Source organism: Notothenia rossii (assembly GCF_949606895.1).
Source record: "Notothenia rossii genome assembly, chromosome: 7".
Lineage (NCBI taxonomy): Eukaryota > Metazoa > Chordata > Actinopteri > Perciformes > Nototheniidae > Notothenia > Notothenia rossii.
Window position 1 is genome coordinate 62,007,462 of NC_136905.1, and position 22,489 is coordinate 62,029,950.

The window sequence follows — 22,489 nt, forward strand, 5'->3', positions numbered from 1 at the left end:
ACAGCCGCTAGATGGGGATGTTTCAGTTTTGTCTGTAAGTGTATAGTGGAGAGGAAGGTTGTGTGTAAGGGAAACCTGAGGAGATGTGAATGTATTCTGGTGTATTTCAAGCACAGTATGACACTCCAAGAAATTGAGTTCTGTCGTCAACAAAAGCATTGACGTGGTGCACATGAAACATCTCTATGACGCTCATATTCAGGTTGTTTTTCGTATTTAGTGCCTCTCCTGTGACATGTTTACATCCTTTAAAGAGCAACTTCCAGGTTAAAGACACCTGTGAATAAATGTGTAGGAAAATGATGAATACACTAGATTTAAAAAAAAATATACAGAAATATACAGTACATTGACATCTGGCATCGTTTTTGTAAGAAATGTTCACTTCCGCATAAAAAAGCCTCGGCACGTGACCTCCCGCGTGTGACGTAACACGGGGGACACAAGGGGGAGAGTGGCCGGTGTAACGTATTAATAAACATGGATCCCAATGCTACTTTCGACACAGAAGAAGTTGAACATGAATATTCAAATGCATATGACGGACCACAACCTTATAATTATGAGCCTGCTAGGCATCCAAGAGACCAGGAGCAGCCAAGGATTAGAAGAAATAACGGCCATTGGAGAGAAATTGAGCTGTGGTGTGAGGAGAACCAGTGGTGGAGAACCAGTGGGCAGCTATCTTGGAGAGTGACCGGCATTAACTACAGAATGTTAGCTAACGTCACATCACAACATTGTAAAGTTAGCTATCATATATCAGGCTATAACTAAAGTAGCATTGATAATATAGTAACGTTACTGGCAGGACTGTTGATACTGATCCATAACAGAAACTAATGCGCAAGTATCAGCCGTATCTCGCGTTACCTAATGCAACTCCACACTACGGTGCTGTGTACCGGAGGAGAGACGCGAGATACGGCTGATACTTGACGATCTGGCGGAGAAAGGTTGTGGAGCCTCCGTTGATATGTCGTTGTAAATGGCTTGATGGAAAGCAGGTGTGTAGTCGGGGAGGGTGCACAGCTGATTGCAGCAGGTGAGTGGAGGTTGAGCCGGGAGCCAGGAGTGACAGCCACCACGCACACACAAACAACACAGACAGGGGGAAACAAACAAACACAAAGGAGACGGCTGGAGCAGTACAGCCACCACAGCGTTACCTAATGCAACTCCACACTACGTCTTACGGTGCCGTGTACCGGAGGGGAGAGAGAGAGAGCAGCGAAGGGGTGGGGGGGGGGGGGGGAGAGAGAGAAGTAATACGGTTTTCTGATAAAGCTGTGGAGAGTATGTGCTGCAGGGAGGTGGATGCACAACGCACCCAGGAACGAACGCTAGCTCCGGTCCTTTTTATTGTGGTCTCGATGTCCTGACAGGCTGGTATTTGTGCAACCTGCACAAACACAATACTGCACCATGATTACAAATGGTGAAATACAATGTAAAACTACCGAAAAATACCAGCTCCTTAAAACACAACCGCTCTACTCAACGCAACTCTACTATACCCACGGTCAGAGAGCGGAGATGTGTCCCCTGTGTGATGTAATATGACACGTTTGATGTATGATTTTTTTAAAAAGCCGTTTTTAAGAGCAGAGCTCAAAATTGCTCCTTTCCCTCTGAATTCCTGCCCTTATGTCTCGTAAAACATATCAAATCCTGCATTCACTTTTTTAATTGTAATTTTCAAGCAAGTTTAAGCATAAATGTAGAAAAAATAAAAACCTGCAAGATGCTCTTTAATGTTCAAAAAGATCTTTATTTTTCTCATACTGCTGCAGCACCTCTTGTCACCCTCTGTGAAAACACTGAGCACTATAGCCAATACAAGCGTGAGAGTTACGTAGTAATGTCATTATGGTAGAGAAGAACACAAAGGATTCCAAAGGAGGCGTTTCAGGCCGGGGGGTAGTGTGTGGGAGTTTCTCTCCCACACACTTTTGGCTTCTGCACACCATTTACATGCACAAAAACCTACATAACACACTACAGAAAAGGGGAAACCAAAAAAGCTAAATAGGCCCCTTTCATCAGTAAAATATGTTCCAAAAACACAATCTATTGGGTCAATCAATCAAAAGACCACCTGCCGCTCTCCGGTACTCAATACCAAATTATTACAGATGTGGTATAGTATGGTAAGTGTTCATAATTATTATAAAAATGTATAGAAGAAAACTTATAGAAACACTTTATTAAACTAATATTCGTGTAATAAAAACAAAGAAATAATGTTACGCCTCTCTCTACTTTTATTGAAATACAGATATTTTTGGGGTAGAAAATTGATCTCTTTATATATGAAATTCAATATAGTCTGTATGCAGCATCTATTGATCAATAACGGAGAGTGCAGCTTAAGGCATTTTTATATTGTCTTCAACATTAAGCTGTTACGGATGCTGCTTGAATGAAGAGATATCACCTCATAGTGTGTTTCCTGTAAGACCCAGGAAGTGACACATTTAAATAATTAAGAGTCCATCGCTAAAATGAAAATGTGTTTTTTATTGGAACCCAAGGCAAAATTATGATAATGAGAAAGGACTCATTCGAAAAGTGGAAAAACAATATAATTTCCTTATTGCATTTAACACGGTGACATACCGCTAATTACCTTCAGAACAATTAGCCCCAACACTAACAAATGCTACTCACTTCCTAATCTTTTTGTTTGTCTAATTGCGTTCGCTATTGGCTCCCTACGTTATTTTGTTCGCCTGACGCTTCCCGTCTCTGTGGCCACGGGAGACATGCATGAAATCTAATTCAAGATTAATTGTCATGTTGTGTTCATTAGTTCCTTAATGATTTTGCAATCATCACCGCTGTGGTGTTTTACGACACTCAAGGCAACCATGGCAGGATATTAACATGGCGGTGATGTCTTTCTTAAAAACAAAAAAAAAACAAGAAAGCGGAAGAAAAATAAGGTATAAGACTATTTGGATACCTGAAACCTCAGAGGTTTTCATACCTTGCCGAGAGAAATGTCTTCTTAGTAGCAGCCTGTCACCGCTGGCAGGATATGACACAGTGTTGCTCCAAACTGCGCCGTCCTTGACTACAGACAAGTCCATCATGTGATACGTGATGAGGGCAACATATTCTGCATTAGTCTCCTGTCCTGTCGGTGTCCCCATGGTGCCTTCTGTTCTGATTCCCCTCATTCATCAAGCCTCTGCTCTCAGTTGTCACTCCCTTAGTAAAAGCAGATATGGGCGCGCTAAGTTGGACCAATCATGGCAGATAATGTGCTTAAAGGTCTCATGTCATGGCCATTTCTACTGATCATAATTCCATTGTTGAGGTCTACTAGAATATATTTATATTGTGCAATTTTCCAAAATCACATTGGTTTCTCATACACCCTCTCTGTATAGTATGTGTATTCACTCTCTGTCCTACACGCCTTGTTGGAGCTCCTGCCCCCCCCCATCCCTGTGAGCCCAGTTATACAGTAAGGCACATTTGCTAAGGTACTTTTCTCTTTTACTGAATGAGAGTGAGAAACATTAATGCATCATGCAGCATCAATGAATATACAATTTGATATATTGTATATTATTCTGCAATGGGCCTTTGTGCAGAATTAGTACTTTTGCATTTGTACTTAAATACATGACTTTTAAATTTCTGTACAGTATAGAACTTCTACACTGTGGTGTTCCTCCTTTTTCTTTTTTTAAACATTTGGCTTCTTCATCCACCATTGCCAATGGTGCATAAAACAGTAAGTAATACACAGGCTTTTCCAAAATGTTGTTTAGATTATTATCATAGATTGTGGTTTCGATATGTGTTGAATTAACAAGCATGAGGAGAGTCATTTGAATTCTGAGAAAAATGTTGTTGGGTTGGGTAAATGTAATTTTTTGTTGATCTTTCATAGCTTATTGTCTCTTCAAATGATTGTTAGCCTTTTTATGTGCTGCAGAAAGGGGATTCCCTTTTATACAGTATGCCTCACTTGTAAGCACTAAAGATTGTCATTTAAAATGTAAATTGGGATCACAGCAAAGGTTATACTGCTGTAGGGAATAACTCAGAGTGTGCATGTTAAAGACGAGACTGCTAGCTCGTAGGGAATGTATTGCAGGAGGCTGTGACATTTTCATTACTTTATTTTAAACCCATTTGAGCAAGGGAGATGTTTTTTTCTTTCTCTGAGGATATTTTCATGAAAAGCAACGAAATTGAGCTCGCTGCCAACGGAGGAAACATTCTGGCCCTGAATCAAAAGTTGCCATCTGCCTGAGAGCCTTGTGTCAGCAGTTTAGCCGTATCACACTATCCACCACATCTCTGTGATCAAAACATGGCTGCGCCTCAAACGCTCGCCCAGGACGACGGCTGGGGACAGAAACAGTGGGTGGAGAGAGATGCAATCTCAGAGCGCTTTCATGTGAGCCAAAGGAGTCCGTCGATTACAGAAGCCCTGTCTTTTGTGGACGGGGCTGTGTTGTCCCTTCGGGGTTGCACCCTGCAGAAACCGGCGGCTGTAGAAAAATATTATGCCTCTATTGTGTAGCTGTAAGGATGTGGTACTGATGTATTTCATGGAATGTTTGTGGAAATTCAGATTGAACACCATAGACCTTCTAGCTGTCATTGTCAATGCTGTCTGATGCTGGGGGCTGTCTACCACTCCCACTGCCACTATCATTACGATGAGGGGGCGGAATGAGACATTTGCATATGAACACAGAAGTAGGCCTACATATAATTATTATTCGGCAAACATGAAAATTATGCCTTTAATTTACATTTTTACCGGTAACACTTTCTCACAACAATAATTATTGAATGGACAATACACTGGTTTAATCTTGACAAACAATTAAATGATAATTCATAATTTACAATTGATGGTATAATTGATGATATTTGTAATTAATACACGGCTTAGTTGAATACTCAATTCCGAATGGTCCATTTGAACATCTAAGAGGTTGTCCATACTCTATAATACACCGCTAAGCAAAATAATGACCGTTGCAAAGGAGAAACCACGGAGAGAAGAAAAGAGATTAAAAGACGTCAGAGAAATCACCAGAAGAAGACGGACAGGAAGTAAACACTTACTGGAGCTGTTGGTAGCCGTGGAGTATTTGTTCTTAGCGAAAGCAATACAATAATGTTTAAGTCAATACAATAATTTTGAATTAATATTGGGAGTCATGTTGTTTGTTTATTTAGTATGTTGCCATGTAGTAAGCATTGGGCATGGTCTTTGTTCCTTAATGACCACCTCGCTGCACATTATCCCTTACTTGCTGCACATTTAATGACATTAATTAAATAATAAAAACAACATTATCCAAGACAATATCTTCCCCTAAACAGTTGTCTTGGATTGGTTGGTAATTTAACTACAAACAAAATATAGCTTTAGGAAAATTATAATTAATAACATTCAAGAAGACATTAGGATGTTGGGGTTCACAACAGAGCCGGCCAGCTAACCAATCAGAGCAGACTGGGCTCTGGTTTCAAACAGAGGGTGAAAAAAGGTGCTGCAGCACAGGCAGTATGAGAAAAATAAAGAGTTTTTTGAACATTAAAGCATGAAAACATGTCACAGTAGAGACACCACATACAAATATGAAACTGAAAATGAGCAGAATATGTCCCTTTTTAATATGAAAGAGAAGCAAAGAACTCAATCAATCATGTTTTTGAGTTACAAACTACCTTGCATGCTCCATAGAGGCAATAATGTTATACAAGATGAATGTAACATATCAATGTTAATAACTCGGGCCCTTTTTTGCTTGATGGACTGTTATCGTACGTTATCAGTTATGATCCCTTTTCGCTCCTTGTAATATAGCTAGAGTTTGATATACTACCAATTAACCATTTAGTAATTATGGTTATTGGCGCACTGTTGACATGTAGCTCTAAAAAGGAGACCATGTTACAGGCAGACTTCATATTTACCACCAGCAGTGACAGCAGCGCCCCAGGAAGCATTCGTCCTAGGCCCAAATGGTGTTAGTCGTCTGGAAAAACAACAGCAACTCAGAGTGTGTTATTACATTTTTGTTTGGGGCCAACGCACAATGCTGACAGTCAGAGACAGTAGCGTTGAGCCCGGGGCCAGCAGCACACTCATAAATATAACTTCTGAATGAGTGTGTGTGTGTGTGTGTGTGTGTGTGTGTGTGTGTGTGTGTGTGTGTGTGTGTGTGTGTGTGTGTGTGTGTGTGTGTGTGTGTGTGTGTGTGTGTGTGTGTGTGTGTGTGTGTGTGTGTGTGTGTGTGTGTGTGTGTGTGTGTGTGTGTGTGTGTGTGTGTGTGTGTGTGTGTGTGTGTGTGTGCGTGTGTGTGTGTGTGGGGGGGGGGTGTGTTGAACCTCGCTTGGGGAAAACCTTAAATCGTTGCGGTTAATCCTGTCAGAGGCATTTAGGATAAGCACATTATATTTCATTTAGATATGTGAAAAGAGAAGCCACACTGCTTGCACATCTCCATATCTGCTTCAGCTCATGTTCAATTTCTCTCAATTCAACTGTATTAATCCCCATGGTGGAAATTGATTTAAAGGCAGGAGGAGTGCCTCAGACAACAAGATAAGAGACATAAAAAAGGATTCATGGTGGGAGAGAGGAAAGGAGAGAGGAAAGGAGAGGCGTAGCAATTGTATAATACAAGACGTACTTTGTGTCAAGACTGGGTAGAAGTCTCCATCGTGTGGGCTCAGATTCCTGGGCTGAAAAGTGAAGCCTACACTGAAAAAAAAAGGCTGTTGGATTCACATGATTTTAACATGGACATCGGTTGCACATATCAAAATCATGTGTGCTCAAAACGATTCCATTATGTTAAAGACACACAACTATGTTATGTTAAAGAAACATGACATTGTTATGTTAATGTGAATATTTCCTTTAATACAAGGTATATTCCTTTACCCTATGTTTAACCAACATTACTTTTCATGTTCATTTTAGGCTTTTAATATACTCAGTATATTTCATTTGTACCTGTTAAAGTCACATTAATGTTTTGTTTAAACTACATGCTATAGTTTTCTGTTTAATCTACCTAGTGCTCAAAGGGTACATAAGATTATTTATTTCATGTGAATAGAGGCATATCGTACATTCTTCAACAGGATCCATCCTAATCTCTTATGTCTACAGCATGTATCATAACATTTTAAAACAAATAGTCAATAAAGACAAACACATTTCTTTGAACAACATTCATGTATATTTTTCAAAAAATAAAACAATATTAACAACCACCACACATCCAGATGAGAAAGTCATTTTAGTATTCCTGCCCTGCCATCACAGTTGTTTAGTTTCTAGAAAAGCCATTTTTCTTGTCATGTCTCCCCTCTGCAGACTCAGTTAGTGACAATGCAGTGAAAAAGAAGCGTGCTCTCACTTAATGTATGCTTTGAAATAAAGAGTGTATATAATAAACTAATTGCACTGCTATGGCAAGAAAAATAATTATATTTACATTAAGCGTTATGTATTCTTTATAAAACAATCAATGTGCTTATAATATTAGAGGACTTTTTGATATATTAAGCCGCAGTCAGAATTAATTATTTTTTGTGTAATCCTCAATTAACTCAAAGCTTAAAACCTTTCTGTTACTCACTGACTCTTTAATTGTTTAAATCTCATTTATTTGTGTTACAGTATACAAGCCATTTATATATAGAATACAATTCAGGTAAAATCTAATAAATATATACTGAAATAAATATGTCATATCTTATAAATATGTCTATATGAAATAAATAAATATGGCTGTGAAATAAATCTTGAAATAAATAAATAAATAATGCAATAAATATATCAATGCATTTAAAATCATAAATAATTTAATACGTAGGCTAAATTAATGGGTTCTTACTTTTTTTTTTAAAGGATTTGCATATGGATTTCATATATAATAACTTTAATTAATATAATAACTTTGTGCCTGCTGGATGTGTCATTCGTTTACTGTTGCTAACGTGTTGTGATTGTGATTGTAGCTTGTTGAGCAGCCCCCCCAACTGCCAAAAGATTATAATAAATGCATCCTTAAATGTATTAGAAATGTGTGCGACACAATAACACTGGTTTGAGAGTACTGGTTTGTCCAAAATCATAATATAATGTTTTTAGTGTTTGTAGCAAAAATATATTTGGCATATCTGCAACCATAATGTCTTGTCACTCATTGACTGACGTGAAAAGAAAGATAGCAGGGTAAAATTCCACCAAGGGGCTTAGAGGTGAAATAAGGAAGACCATTAACTTGCATATCTTACAAAGGGAAATTAGTAAAAAATAAAGGGTAAAATTACACGTATGGAGCCATGTATCTCACCTATAAGTAAAAATACAATATACTATTTCGCGAAGATATAAAGCTTATAAATAAAGATACACTTTTTTCTAAATGTTGGTAATGCTAAGCCTCGATTCGCCATATTTCCCACTCGGTTCCTTGTGTTTTTACTGTGAGTCTTGTCAGTCTTTCTACAGCAGGCAGAACTGTAAAAAATCGAGCCAACAAGACACAGGTGAGGGGGGAGGAGACAACACAGGGCACCAGGTGAACACAATCACCAGTAACAGACAAGACGGGAGGGGGAACACTTTTCAAAATAAAACCAGGGAACAAATCAACATACTTCGCCAATAAGGACGCTTCACAATCCGTAACGGAGGCCGAGATCTATGGCCCCAAAGATCACCTCTGTGCAAATCCACCTGGACCCGGCTTTGAATACAATATCGGATTCATCCACTGACTATGGCAACAACATGATATCTAAATTGAATAATATGTCAATTGAAAAAGAGGAATAGAGGAAGCGAATGTCCAGTTTGGCAAGCTAAAACTGCCAAATGTATTTATTTTAATCCCAATGACTTTGTATTTACAATTTGTTTCTTTATTTTAGTGAAAGAGTTATCAGTGTGCGATTGTGTGTTGTTCTATTAGCACACACAACCTTCTGTATATGATTGTTGTGACCACACACAAACACATTTTTAACATCCAGATTAGTCGCTCTTCTATATAGGTCACAGAGATCCTGGGAGCTTAGCTCAACCAGCATCGTGACATTTCTCTGAGCCACGATGGAGCTTTGCTGAAGAAAATGGGCTTCATCTCAAACCGCAGCGCCGGACTACAAGGTAACATTAGAATATCCAACGAGGACCATTGAAGGATCAATGATTCATCACAGTTTATTTCCACCATGCATAACTCATGACCCAGGGGCTTCATTAGTCTCTAGGAAACTTTACCATTGCGTGCATAGTCGTTCCACAAATAGTTCCTCATGAAAGCGTTAAGGGATGTCAAGTTCGAGTCATCTATTCCGGTCCTTTCATTCACTGTTTCTCAAAACCTGACACATTTACTCATGTATTGGAGTGCGGTAAGGGTTCAAATTACTGTATGCTGAAAGTGAGATATAATATGTAGTCATTTACGCATTCAAATGTCTAAAAACCTACAGTCAATATACTTTTGTCCAGTTGTGTCGAACACTATCTCCAATGTTTTAAACAATTTGTCATTTCATCAAGGTTGTTCGCCTGTAATGCATCAGAGCTGTGGTTGTCTGCTAGATAGAAAGTGTCTTGACTTTTTTTCAGTGTGTAGAGAAACTCACAGCAATGATAAAGGCCCATGATCCCATGCCACTTGGCGACGCCTCAAAACTAATGGCAGTCAAATCTGCCCTTCGTTTTCCCTGTTTTCTGTGGGTTTTGCATGGTTTAGTATTTAAAGAGGACATTCTGCTCAGTTTTTACGTTTATCTTTATATTAAGCGCCTCATCAACTGTGACATGTTTTTATGCTTAAATGTTCAAAAAGGTCTTTATTTTGTGCTGCAGCACTTCTTTTCACCCTCTGTCTGAAATCAGAGCCCAGTTGGTTAGCTCGCCCTGTTCTAATTGTTCAACAGCTTAGAGATGTGTCCCGCCCCTTAGCCTATCACTTACAATGGCTAGGAGCGTGAGCGAACAGAAGCACCAATGTTACATAATGATGTAATTATGTTACTGAACTAAACAGTAGTGTGTGGGGGGGAGTGTGTGGGAGAGAAACTCCCTGCCACAGAGATGTTAGCCTTTGCAGACCATTTACATGCACACAATATACAACACACTAAGAGAAAAGCTCAAAAAGCATAATACGGCCTCTTTAAAGCAAGTTTGTTCATTTCTAAGCAAAATATAACCATTAAATTAAACGTGTACAAAGATAAGAGTAGATATTAAGTTATTTTTAATGTACAGTTTTTGTCAAAATGTAAATATCTCCTATGATGACATACTGTATCCTATATCTTTATGGATTATGAATCGTTTTGTTTTCATCCCAGCCTCCATTTATGGTGCTCACGGGAGAAGTAAAAATAAACTCGATAAAATCAGTCAGGTCTATAATTATGTTAGTGATGTAATTTACACTTTTTGTACTTATAATAGCTACACATCTAATTGTGAAAACCCACAGTGATTACTTTATTCTCTTATGAACTAAAAGGAATTAGGTTTTCAGGGGTATTCTGGAGTTGTTTTGGCCTCTATCTATGTTATAGAAATATATTAAGATTGTGTTGAATATAATCCCAAATAAATAACCCAAAGAAAATAAAGAAAAAACACTCCTACGGCAAACAATTGGGGCAAAATAAGTTGAAAATAAAATATATAGGCAGAATCAGATAAGTTTTGTGTTATCCCTCTAATTATGATATATGCATTTCTGGCAAACTGATGGATGTGCTTTAGCAAAATAAACTCTTCCAAACACACCATTGACTCCCTGCAACAGATTGTTTTCATCAATTATGAATCTGTCCGTTATTCTCTGGATTCATTGATCAGTTGTTTGAATACAAATGTCAGGAAAGAGAGAGAACAATTTCGATTATTGTATTCCAGAGCCCAACAATGAACATGCCATGTTTTGTCAGAATCTGTTTACTGTCAGAGGACCAAATTATATATATTCACCTTCAGGTAGCTGGAAAAGTTAAAATATTTCTCTTAAAAAGTCTCCTTTATCCATTATCAAAATAGTTGGCAATCAATGTAATAGTTGATGACTGCAATCAGGGATAGCTGGTTGACATAGCAGAGCATTTAGTTGCTAAGCAGCCAGATATTTCCCTCAGGAGCAAAAATAATAATTTGTATAACAAAAGATTTAACTTAAGTCCTAAGTTAACCAAGATAATCCTTTTTTTTCAATCTTTGAGTAAATAATGCTTTCTATACCAGATATCTTCATAAAACCAAAACTCCGGAGTCCCAGCACATCAATATGTGGCATGTTGATTTAGCGTTTCACAGATTTATTATGCCTGGACTAAACGACAGCATATTGAATTTATTACAGTATATTATTATCTCTTACTATAGAACTGACACAGGGCCAGTGTCAGAGGCCTCTGACACAGGGCCAGTGTCAGAGGCCTCTGTATGACGCACCGGTGGCTCATGGTATTTAGCCACAGTACTGTGGAGATCTCTGACCTGTGCGCTCCCTCTGGACAGTTGCTGTCTCTTCTTTTATGTGACTACATCAATCCTCACAGTTACAGACCCGAGCCGCTCACGACAAAGAGAAGCTTTTCTGCCTGCCCGCCTGGACCTGCGGGATGATTTGTGGATGGTTGTGGAGAGCATTAGTTCTCTCAGACGGGTACTTCTGAATGTGCTCAGCACAATATGAACCAGTGGCATCGTGTCTGGGATTAAATGGCCAACTTGACCCTCTGTGGCTCTGCTGCACTGTGACTCACTGTCCATTTTGGAGAAAAAACACAACATTGCTATCTGTTGTTTAGGGCAACTTGGAAATGCCGCCAGAGATATAAAGCACAATACATGATTCAGAGATGCCCTGAAGTGTAGCGACTGTAAAAATATCTCACTATTTATTTACCTCCAAGGTACATAATATAAACTGAAGCTGTGTCCGACCTCAGGCAGCTCCCCATTAGACAAAATGTAGGCTGAACCACACATATAAAGGGCTGTGATTATTCTAAAAGCTCTTATCAGTGCAGCCAATGCAGAATTGCCTTTTGCATTTTCTCTAATGGCCAACATGGGGCGCCTCTTCTGGTTGCAAATATACGTTTTATTGTTTTGTGTGTTTTAGAATATGGGTCTTCAACACAAGTGTGTTCTTCAGTTAATGACTGGGTGCCGCCAAATGATTTATTGATAAAGTTTTGAGCATTTTTTGTTTCAAAAGATTAAATAAATTAAATTACAGTAACAGTCACAAAGATTAAACAGCCTTTTTGTATAATGCACATTCATTTACATAACATGAGTGTAACTGGTGTTACCCATGAATCCTCGTTCAATCACATGAGCTAGCTAATACTTAATCACTAAGTTGTGGTTAGGTGTCGTTCGTGTTTTCATAATAAATGTTCAGTTCATGAATGTTATTTGTAACAGCAAATGTGGCCTAAAGTGTACTTTTCAAGGTTTGGTAATACTTATTCCCCCCTCCTGTGTCACAATAGTAGACAATTGGTACAAAAACCAAGGGCTTAACCGGAAATTGACCAGCATTTTACACTTCCGGTTTCCTTGTCACAAAGTCAATTGTTTTTTATTGTATTGTTTTTTGTCTTCCTGATAAAAGGCCTGTGACTTATGCAAGTATAAGAAATTGTAATGTATTGTTCAACAAGATAAAATACTTCGTAAAGACCGCACTCTTTCGGGTTTCAAAGAAGGACGATTACTAACAAGGGGCTTGAAAAGAAAGCAGAGGTCGCAAGGACAATAAACGTCTTCACGACAAATATGTAGTAACTCAGTTAGTGGTGGTGATGTTGAACTTTTGTGACCATGGTTTAGTTTGTTTATAGCCCAGCGTTAGTTTTTTACTTTATTAATTTTGTTTAAAGGTCTCCTATTATACAATTGTTATACATTATAGGTATAAGATATAAAAAAACATGTCTATGAATTGTTTTGCTCAAAATACCCAACAGATCACCCATTGTAGCCATGCCTCATAGCCCTCTATTTCAGCCCTGTTATACCTCATTCACACCAACGCAACTCCGGTTCAAGCTCCGTGCTAGAGCTTTTCAGGTTCAGAACCGGTTCTTCGGTTTAGCTCCGGCTCTTTTCACACTGCCCAGAGTCCGACTGGTGCTGCGTCATTGCGTCATCGTTTGCGTCATGCCTCATCGTTTGCGTCATGCGTGCCTGCTTCATAAAGCCAAACCGCGCGGAAACCCCTCACAGCTCACACCGACAACAACAACAATGGCCGATTGTGCTCCAGCTTCCTCTGTACCTCTTCAGAAGACCAGACTCCCAGTAGGTAGCTGGTCACTTTAGTGGACCACTGCTGCTTGTTAAGTTTCTCCATTGTTGTGTACAAACTGGGTACAACGCCTGCTTTTTGTTGTTGTTCAGGAGTTGATGGGAAAAGAGAGAGGGTTGTATTTTCGGACACTTTGTGAGTCTCCTTACACACGGGGGACACATATTTATGTATAGAAGACATCAAAAAGTGAATTTTGCATAATAGGTGACCTTTAAGAATAAAATACGATAAAAGTTTGCGAAGATGATCTATCCGAACAAAACTAGAAAGCAGCATATCCTAAATGTTCTGCCATAATCCAAAATCCAAATGCAAAAATCCCTACAAAATATTGTCTAGTGAAGCAGTGCGATCAACCTGCCTTCCTGTAGCAGTCAGCTCAGGGTTCGTGAAATGGCTGACTGCATCAAACCGTCCTCAGAGACTCATTCATATACTGACAAAACATTACCGGGCATTCGTTTTGAGTGAGTCAGAATCTAAATTAATGATTAGGGTGACCTCGGTGTTCAATTCTTTATTTGTTGTGTGTATCCTTTTCATATCCTACAAAGCAAAAAAGCTCAGAAAACCCCTCAGTAATTGAAAATAGCGCCATGAGACATTTTGCAGAGGCAGCCGCTACGCTTTCCACTGCTGATTCCTCAGAATGGAGCCTGCCTTCCACTTTAAATTGATTTGTGATCATTTCATACTGAATTTCAGAGCCTTAAGGTCACTTAAACCTGCACAAAAAAAATACTCTGTGTTCATTCTGTGCACACACAGTAACTACTTCTGAATTAGGGGGGGGGGGAAGTGGTTGTGACTGCACCTGTCGCTCACAAGTCAGGCAGTAAGGAAGGTTCTGCTGTTTAGTCATCATGCATATTCAGGAGCACCTGTTTGCATCACAGCGATACACATTGAGGGAAGTGATGATGTGTTATGGGGAACTTAAAAGCCAAAACATTGAATATAACTGCCTGTATAGTTGATAGCAGTTGTTCCTTCTTAAAGCATTTGACACCTGCACAGAGCATCTAATCAACTTACACTACACATAGATATATATATGTATAAAAAACCTTTACTGGTCTGAAAATAGGCCTCTAGGGGGTTTGTTACCTCATTTGATGGCATCATGTTGACAAAGGATACATAATTTCAAAGCACATTAGTCTATGATACTGAGCATTTTAAAGATCCTTTTATTGCAGTACTATAATTGCACACTAAAAATATAAGAGTGAAATAAAAAATGTAAGTGCTGTTTATTTACTACCAACGAAAATGGGACAAAGACAGTTTCTTTGTGTTTAACATTATGTGTGTTTGTTTATTTAACATGTATGTTATTTTGTGTGACCTGAGGCCTGTACGACGAAGCCGGTTCAACATAACATGAATACGTTTGAGTTACCCGGCTTACCTAATCTAAAACAAACGCGCTCTCGCTAAACGGTCCTACGACGCGGGTTATCAACTCGTTAACTCAAGCCAGCTGTGCCCTATCTAGTTAGGTGCACGTTCACATAAAAGGGGTGATATTCGGAGCATTCCACCAATCGGAATAATGGAGAAGCCTAGAGCAAGTTATTTCACGGCGGAGGAACAGACGGTGATCGAATCACGATTCGAGGATTTAAAACAAATAATTAAGGCCAAAAGCCGTATGCTTGCGGCTGCCAAAAGTCACCAGCAATGTTGGCAGCAGATTGCAGACTCCGTGAAAGCGTAAGTAAAAGACGTCCTATGTAACAGCGTGCAAAGCTGCACATCTTTAAAAAGTGTATTGGATGCACGGCAGTCATGTACAAAAATTAATCCGGCGCTTCCAGATGAATTGTCTAGTTTATCGGATAAATAGTAGCCTAATTAAAATACCAAATTGATCATTGAGTGGCAGCTTTTTTTCTTTACAAAATCATCGCCCGAGGGTCACAAGTGGACTTTAAGCCTAATATTTTTGCCTTGGCCCTCAGCAAAAATGACCCTGGTGGCAGCAGCTCTCACAACATTTTTATACAGGGTAAGAGTCAGGGAGCTTTAAACAGCTGGGATGATATAAAACATAATTATATATCTATTTTTGTGATATATAATTGTGTTAGACACGTCCAAGAGATAAAACCTTACGAAGGGGCCTGGCGTTGACCAAGACGCCGCCGTGCATATGTCCTCTACACTTACGCTGTTGAATAAGGCTGTTGACACAGCCACAGCCCGTGTAGAGTGGGGGGCGTTTGGGGGCGTCACCCAGCCCCCAAATCACACAAATAGCTGTTCAGTGAGTCTAAGGGCAGCCGTGCGCTCCACATAACATGCTAGCGCACAGGCATAGGAGCTCCGTGCCAGCGCCTCTCCCTTCGTCTCACCGTCGCGCTGCGCTCTCTCGCCTGCAGGGAAGCCCGTGGAGGAGCGCGCTGCGGCGTCTGAGGAAGATTCAGCGGTAGCATGCGGCTAAACTGCACCCTCTCCTCCTCTAGGCGGCTGAAGCGCTGGGTCACCGAGGATATCGACCCGAAGAGCCCCTCCGTGGACATGGGGGCTCCAAGGAGATTCTCTCGGTCCTTCTTGGATAGGGCGGTGAGTCCTCCCCACACGTGACGCAGATTATTCATCTGACCAATGCAGCGGTCCGAATAATCACTCCCGTCCTGAGGCGGGAGGGCAGGGGTGTCCGTCTGAGGGGTAATCAGGGAGACACCCAACAAGCCGAGATTATTAGCCGCAGCCGCCATCTGTGCTCCGAGCCTGAACATTTTGTCCAAATATGCCAAGGTGTCACGGTCCCGCGGTAGCGGGGCAGAGTTTTCTTTCCCTCCACCCAAACAGCTGCCCGCGGAAGCAGATGGGCCTGCCAGGCTCTCATCCAGGGGGGCACACCGGGACACACCGTGGCCGCAAAACCCCTGCCGAAGGCGGCTTACTGGCCTCGGTGGCAACGGTGGGGGGAGCGGTAGGCCCACATGCTCCGCCTCCAGGGTCATCACTGCCGGGAAGTCCAGACGCGCAGACCTGTGTGCTGGACCCTCCTGGCCGCCAGAACCAAAAGTACCAGACAACGAGGCGTCCTCGTCATCTTCCTCCTCCGTGCACGTGGCCACCCGGCCCTTTGGGAGGGTGAACACAAATGGCACCTCGTCATCCTGTTCACCCATCTCCACCAATTCGAGGTCCTGATCCTCCGCTTCCTGCTGCGGGCCGAACTTCACCCGGAAATGATCGCCACGATGTCGGCGGCTTAGCCGAGGAATCATCCGGCAGGCGTTGCAGGCCGGCGACTGACTTAGGCCGTCTTCGCCGTGGTCCGGCCCCAGGCACTGGAAACAGGGGATCAGCTCCCGCGATTAAGCCAGGGCATGTCGGACAAGTCCGGTGATCAAGTGGTAGTAGAGTCCTCCACAACAAAGTGACATCACCTTTGTAACACTCGCCCTTCTATTGGCTAGCGGTCCAACAACTAGTAAGTGTTTTGTTAGGGCCTTTTGGTCACATCTCTAAGCGATTGACCAATCACAACAGAGCCGGCCAGCTAACCAATCAGAGCAGCCTGGGATCTGGTTTCAGACAGAGGGTGAAAAGAAGTGTGCAGCACAGGCATAATGAGAAAAATAAAGAGCTTTTTGAAGATTAAAGCATGGAAACATGTAGAAGAGGCACAAAATTCAAATAAGAACATGAACATTTGCATTTTATCTCTTTAATCACCAGTTACAGGCGATGCTTCCCCACATTCAACATGTATTGCAAATATTTCATAATAACAGCCTATGGAAGGCCGGCTTGCATTCATAAACACTGTTGCAGTCTGTGTGTGTGAACACACAGACAAAGAAGTTAAAAAAAACACCATGTTTGTGCCTCTACACATTTTCTTGAGTATTACTTTTACCAACTCTGATGTTTTAAAAGTGACTCCATAACTCCAAGTTATGTTTCGGAGGAGATTAAATTATAACTGGGGTTCAAGCAAAATGCACTTTTGTTTTGCAATAAAAGCAAGTGCTTGTTGATGTCTTTTTAAAAACCATAATTCACATCCCTTTATGGACTTGATGTAACAAGTGGCCCACTTAAGATCACATTAACAGAAGTTGTTTATCTTGGAGCACTGAAGAGAACATTTGGAGGGGCCCGTCTGCAATGCATCCAAGTCAATTCCCACAGTTGGAGATCCATTTATTCGTTCCAAACTTCTAGTGTTTATTGATATTAAAGCCCATTGGAGTGTAAACCTTTTAACAGTTTTTTCCCTAAGTCTGCCTCCCTATAACTGTTAGTCAGGCTTTGTCTCCTGACATGGCATCAAACCGTCCTCAGAGATTCGTCGGTATAACAAAAACACTGAGAAAACTTTACCAGACTTTATCCTACAGTTAAAAAGGGATGCACACTGGAGCGCTTGTCGACATTCGAGGATTATAAAGTTGGCCAACTGTCACCGTTTGCACTGTTAGCAATTTCACAAGTAAGTATTTCGTCAGTATATTCGAGATGACTAGGTTTGCTACATTAGCTTACTAGCTTACAGCAGGTCTGCAATAATATCGTAATTAATCATGCATTAATTGTTAAAAATAAGCCAATAAAACATACATAAGTTTCCAGTGACAGTGATATTTGGCAACTTTTAAATCACGAAAGTCCAGAAGCGCTCTGGTCGCTGTGTGCATCTCTTTTTTGTGTGCTTGTTCACGTTGTGTTGAGCTTATGCAGCGTTTTCTATTTGCGGTGGTTTGTAAACACACATGTTTCCTCAAGTTGGTCAATGTTTTCCTAATCGTGCGCATGTGCTGTCAAGTTGGTGAAGATGTTTCTTCATTTGCCTATCTTTCATCTTTCGACTAATTTGTGTTTTATATTTCCATAGTTTTTGAAGCTGCAGCGCATTTATCCTATTGTAAGTGTTTTTGACCGTTGTAGCGCGTTCACACCTGTCGGCCACCGTACCTTGGAGTGTAAACCGTTCGACAGTTTCTTCCCTAAGTCTGCCTTAGGAAAGAAGGCTTGCTCATATTAAAAAAGATATTGAGAAATACTGACAAAACATTACCATACGTTATACAGTATCCTACAGTTCTTCTTCTGCAAGGATTTTCTATTTCAAAGTAAAAATGTGCGCCGACCCTACTCAGCACTTAACCTCCCTCAGAGCTGATATCCGTTTCACCTCCTTTGTGTTGTACTTGCTGTTGTTGTGATCCAGAAGTTTCCAGGCAGTAATAGAGGATACAGGGAGTGAAAGGCTTATTCCCGCTCCTGCTGCTCTACATGGGGGCTTGTCAGACTCAGTTTACAGGCTCGCTGCTGAGGTCTAGCCTTGAGCTAATAAAGGCGCTACAAATCCTTCATGAATATGTAATCCACCTCCTTACTCTGAGTGCCTAAACCCATCTTCGCATCATGGTTAAATGAGAACTTTTTCCATTTTTAAAGAGTTTTATTTAATAGACTTGCTGCGTCTGAACTTAAATGAAACATGGCAGTGCTAGGATGGTCGTTGTCAAGCACATAAGACTTCATTCTGACCCCAAGCTCCTTGCCATTATGTTGAAATGTGATGTCCCTGGCTGTTCATCTCCTGTTTAAATACGCACAAAACACTCTGTCCTCTCTCTGCTCTCAGACTGGCGTCATGCTCCAGCATAAATGCATCTAAAATAAATTAAACAGTAATTAAATGATTGGATGGCTCAGCTAGTAATCCCAGCCAAATGGTGACTTTGATATTGAACGTTAATGTGATGTATACTCTCATCCTTATGCAATGTGCACTTGGTGTCCTGTGAAAAGATTTTATCTCCCAAATGTCAGCTGTTCCTAATCTTAGAAGAAGGGCTTATTTTAATCAAATGAAGAATATTTTATTTATCCTGGGGGAAATTTGTTTTGTGGCAGTTGCGTCATTGTACATTGATACCATTTTTTGAGTTTTTTTTTTCAAATTATTTTTAAATTAAAAGAATAGTTTGGATAATAATTTGGTGACAGAGGATAATAGATAAAGTAAATAGAATACAACTCTGTATATAAATAAGGTGTTATAGAAAGAATTTGCAATAAAAAGATCACCAAAATCATCAAAATAAAATGTATTTATACAAACATGAGAAGTTAAAGTTAATTGTGCACATTCTATTACAATATAACTGTGAAAATGTCTTGTCTTCGGAGGAAGAACCATCATGATGTTGTCAGGATTTATTTTAGGTTTGGATGGAGATTATAGCAGATATTAGTCTAGAGAACATTTGGCGACAATGTTTTGATTATAAATGAGCCATTTTTAGTCATTTCAAGGGAAACTTTGTTGTACATTTTTACTATTTTCAGCCAATTCATAGGCAAACAGATTAACCAACCCTTAAGAAAAAGGGGGAAGAAAAAGGAAATGTGTATTACAACCTCAGGGCTTTTGATTTAAACGGTGTGTGCGTAGGGACTGCCGTAGGTACAAATAACGTTTGACAGCAGCACAACAGAAGATGAAAACATGTGTCAAACTCAACACAATCTATTGCCAAAAGCAAGGTCTCCAGTTTTATAGCTAAGCCGTTTTTACAGACTAGGGGCAGCCACGACTAGTTTTTGTGACTAGACTTCTAGAAGGAACAATACCGGAACATCTGATTGGTCGACCTCAGTGCTCTTACTGGAGGATTCAAGACTGCTAGATAATGGGGCAACACCCATCAAAACAATAAATAAATCCTAAAACCAATCCTTAAGGCCCGGACACACCAAGCTGACACCAAAGAACTGACACCCCCGACTGTTGTGTCGCCTCGTGTCTCTGCGTCTTGGCCATGTGTCGCACTGGAACACACCGCAAAGACTTCAGCCGACGGCCAAAAAGCACGTACGAACTGCGCATAAGTGAGTGGCAATAACTTTCCTTACCAGCAGGCGGCGGTAGTGTGTATTCGTCATTCAAAAGAGCCAACAACCGGAAGACAGACTGCGTGATACACAGAGAGAAGAAGAACAGACTGCGTGATATAAAAAAACAACAAATAGCGAGTGCGTTCCATTTTCACTCTACAGCGAGAAGCTCATGGGGCTTTCCCAAACCTGTGTCGAGAGCTGGAGTTAAATGAAATCTCAGATTTGCCTTCTTAATAGTTTGTTTGGGTCCCTTTCCGTTTCGCTTCTCATGCACTGATTCGCTAGTGATTTCGTTTGCCGACAGCCTTTGGCCAACTGCCGAAAAGGTGTCGGCACGGCTGAAAAGACACGACGGTGCGGGACACACCAATCTGAGTAGGGCGTGTCGACGCTCATTGTCAGCCTGACGCCCATTGACGTCCAAAATCGGCTTGGTGTGTCCGGGCCTTAAACGGATAGGTAGCCAGTTGAGGAAGGCCACTTTTATTCTTCAATTAAGTATAGAGTGGCTACATTGGCAACTAACTGCTAACAACAGAGACAAATGTTTTTCATGCACATACAAACAGTAGTCTAACAGAGAGGTAATAAAGATATGATCAACTTTCTCAAGATCTTTGGGAGGGCTCTTGGCCTTTACCTTGGCTAAAAGCCTTTCTTGAAAAAATGTGCACTGATTTGTTTTTCAAATTGTGGTAGAGCTGCCAAGAAACACAAAAAAAAAGGTTGTGAGAAGCTTAAGGGCAAACAAAAGTGAGTTGCTACAAATCAATAACAAAGTCTCCCGGTTTGCATCTTAAAAACGTAGTAGAATCAGAATATTCATTTTAAGGCAGACTTCCGTAACAACCTATTCTCCTGTCTCCACAAAAGCCCTCAGGCAACTCCAGCTTATTCAAAACGCTGCTGTTATATCCTCACAAAGAAAACAGAAAGTATCACACTACTGTTTTATAAACTAGAGTTTAAACTACTGCCGTCCGTCCATAAATCTGTCCAAGGTCTCGTAAGATACATCTATTCATTACATCTGCCTCTTACCATAGACCCCCACACTATACCGTGTTGCTTATTTAATGAGTTTTGCCTCTGTTTATCAAATGTTTTGTATTGTGTTATGAGTCTCTGCTTTGGGGGGTGTGTAGCCTGCACGGATTTTGGAATTGGACCCAATAAATGTATCATAGCCAGAGCAATTTGCTGACTTCTCAATAAAAAAAATGTTGTGAAGTAATTGTAAGAGCAAATACTGCATTCATTCATTCATATTCCAGCTTTATATTTGTGAGGTGTTGCTGATTTTCATTGTCTTTTTTAAGAAATTGTGATTTTTTTTTTTTTTTTTTATCTACGGTATGTTCAATTCTGGGGGGGGTCCTGCGGACAATTCTGTGACTGTGTATAAGTGTGCGTGTGTGCTGTCCTATCATGCAATTGTCTTGTGTAAATTAATCAAACCGAATGCTGCAGTTATTTGGCAATTTTTGCTCATCTATTTTTTGGGAGTTTTATATTGTCATTGAACGCTGACTCCTTGCTGCTATTTACCAGCAGGTTGTCACAGTGGGGATGGGAGCAAGAAGGACTCGAACACAGTAAAAGGAGGAAAGCAGGCTCAACTGGTTATATAACAAAAAGCGAGGTGAGGAAACTCAGGAATCAGACGAACCGCACCAGGGAAACATTGGCAACGAACTGGCAAAGAACACAAGGGAATACATGGTATACAGGACAAATCACAAAGACAAGACACAGCTGGAGAGGACAGGCAGAAACACAAGGGCAGCAGCCAGCAGGTGAACACAATCAGATAATCACACAGGCGGGAAAACACAAAGACAGGAAATTAAAAAAAGCATAGACAAACGGAGAAAATGCATTTGAAAATAAAACGGAACAAAACAACTAGGAACACTTGACTCACGTAGAGGGTAACAAGTGATAAACAACTGCTGTTGTAGCGAGAGGCATTTCTGCCAATGGGCCAAAAACAAGTCCTAAGCACTCTAAAGCACATGTCGGTCTTTGTAGTGTTTAAAAACTGAAATCCATTGCAAAGTTTGGTCTCTTTTTTAACTGAAATATCTGCAGAATTATTCCCTATCTGATTTGTCATGGTTTAGTAAAGGCTGGCAAGGTTATAAAAAAGCTTAGTGAATACTTTCTTCTGATTGGTCAATTGTTGCAGACTAATGCAAGTCCCTCTGATTAAGGACCATGTTCAGCCTTAGCAATCTGTAAAAAATAAAGAATCAGAAAAC

The 22,489-nt window shown here is 40.4% G+C and overlaps 1 protein-coding gene across 1 annotated transcript; it reads right to left on the bottom strand.

Moving 5' to 3' along the window:
- Positions 1 to 5,993: 5,993 nt before the first annotated feature.
- LOC307046427 (uncharacterized protein) lies at positions 5,994 to 17,699 on the bottom strand (the record flags this gene model as incomplete). The annotated part of the gene is made up of 2 exons (XM_079692821.1): positions 15,716 to 17,699; positions 5,994 to 6,017 (listed from the first exon to the last, which is right to left on the bottom strand). Exons 1-2 carry the CDS (start codon positions 16,598 to 16,600, stop codon positions 5,994 to 5,996), a joined length of 909 nt encoding a protein of 302 aa, XP_079548947.1. The 5' UTR covers positions 16,601 to 17,699.
- Between the last annotated feature and the right edge of the window lie 4,790 nt (positions 17,700 to 22,489).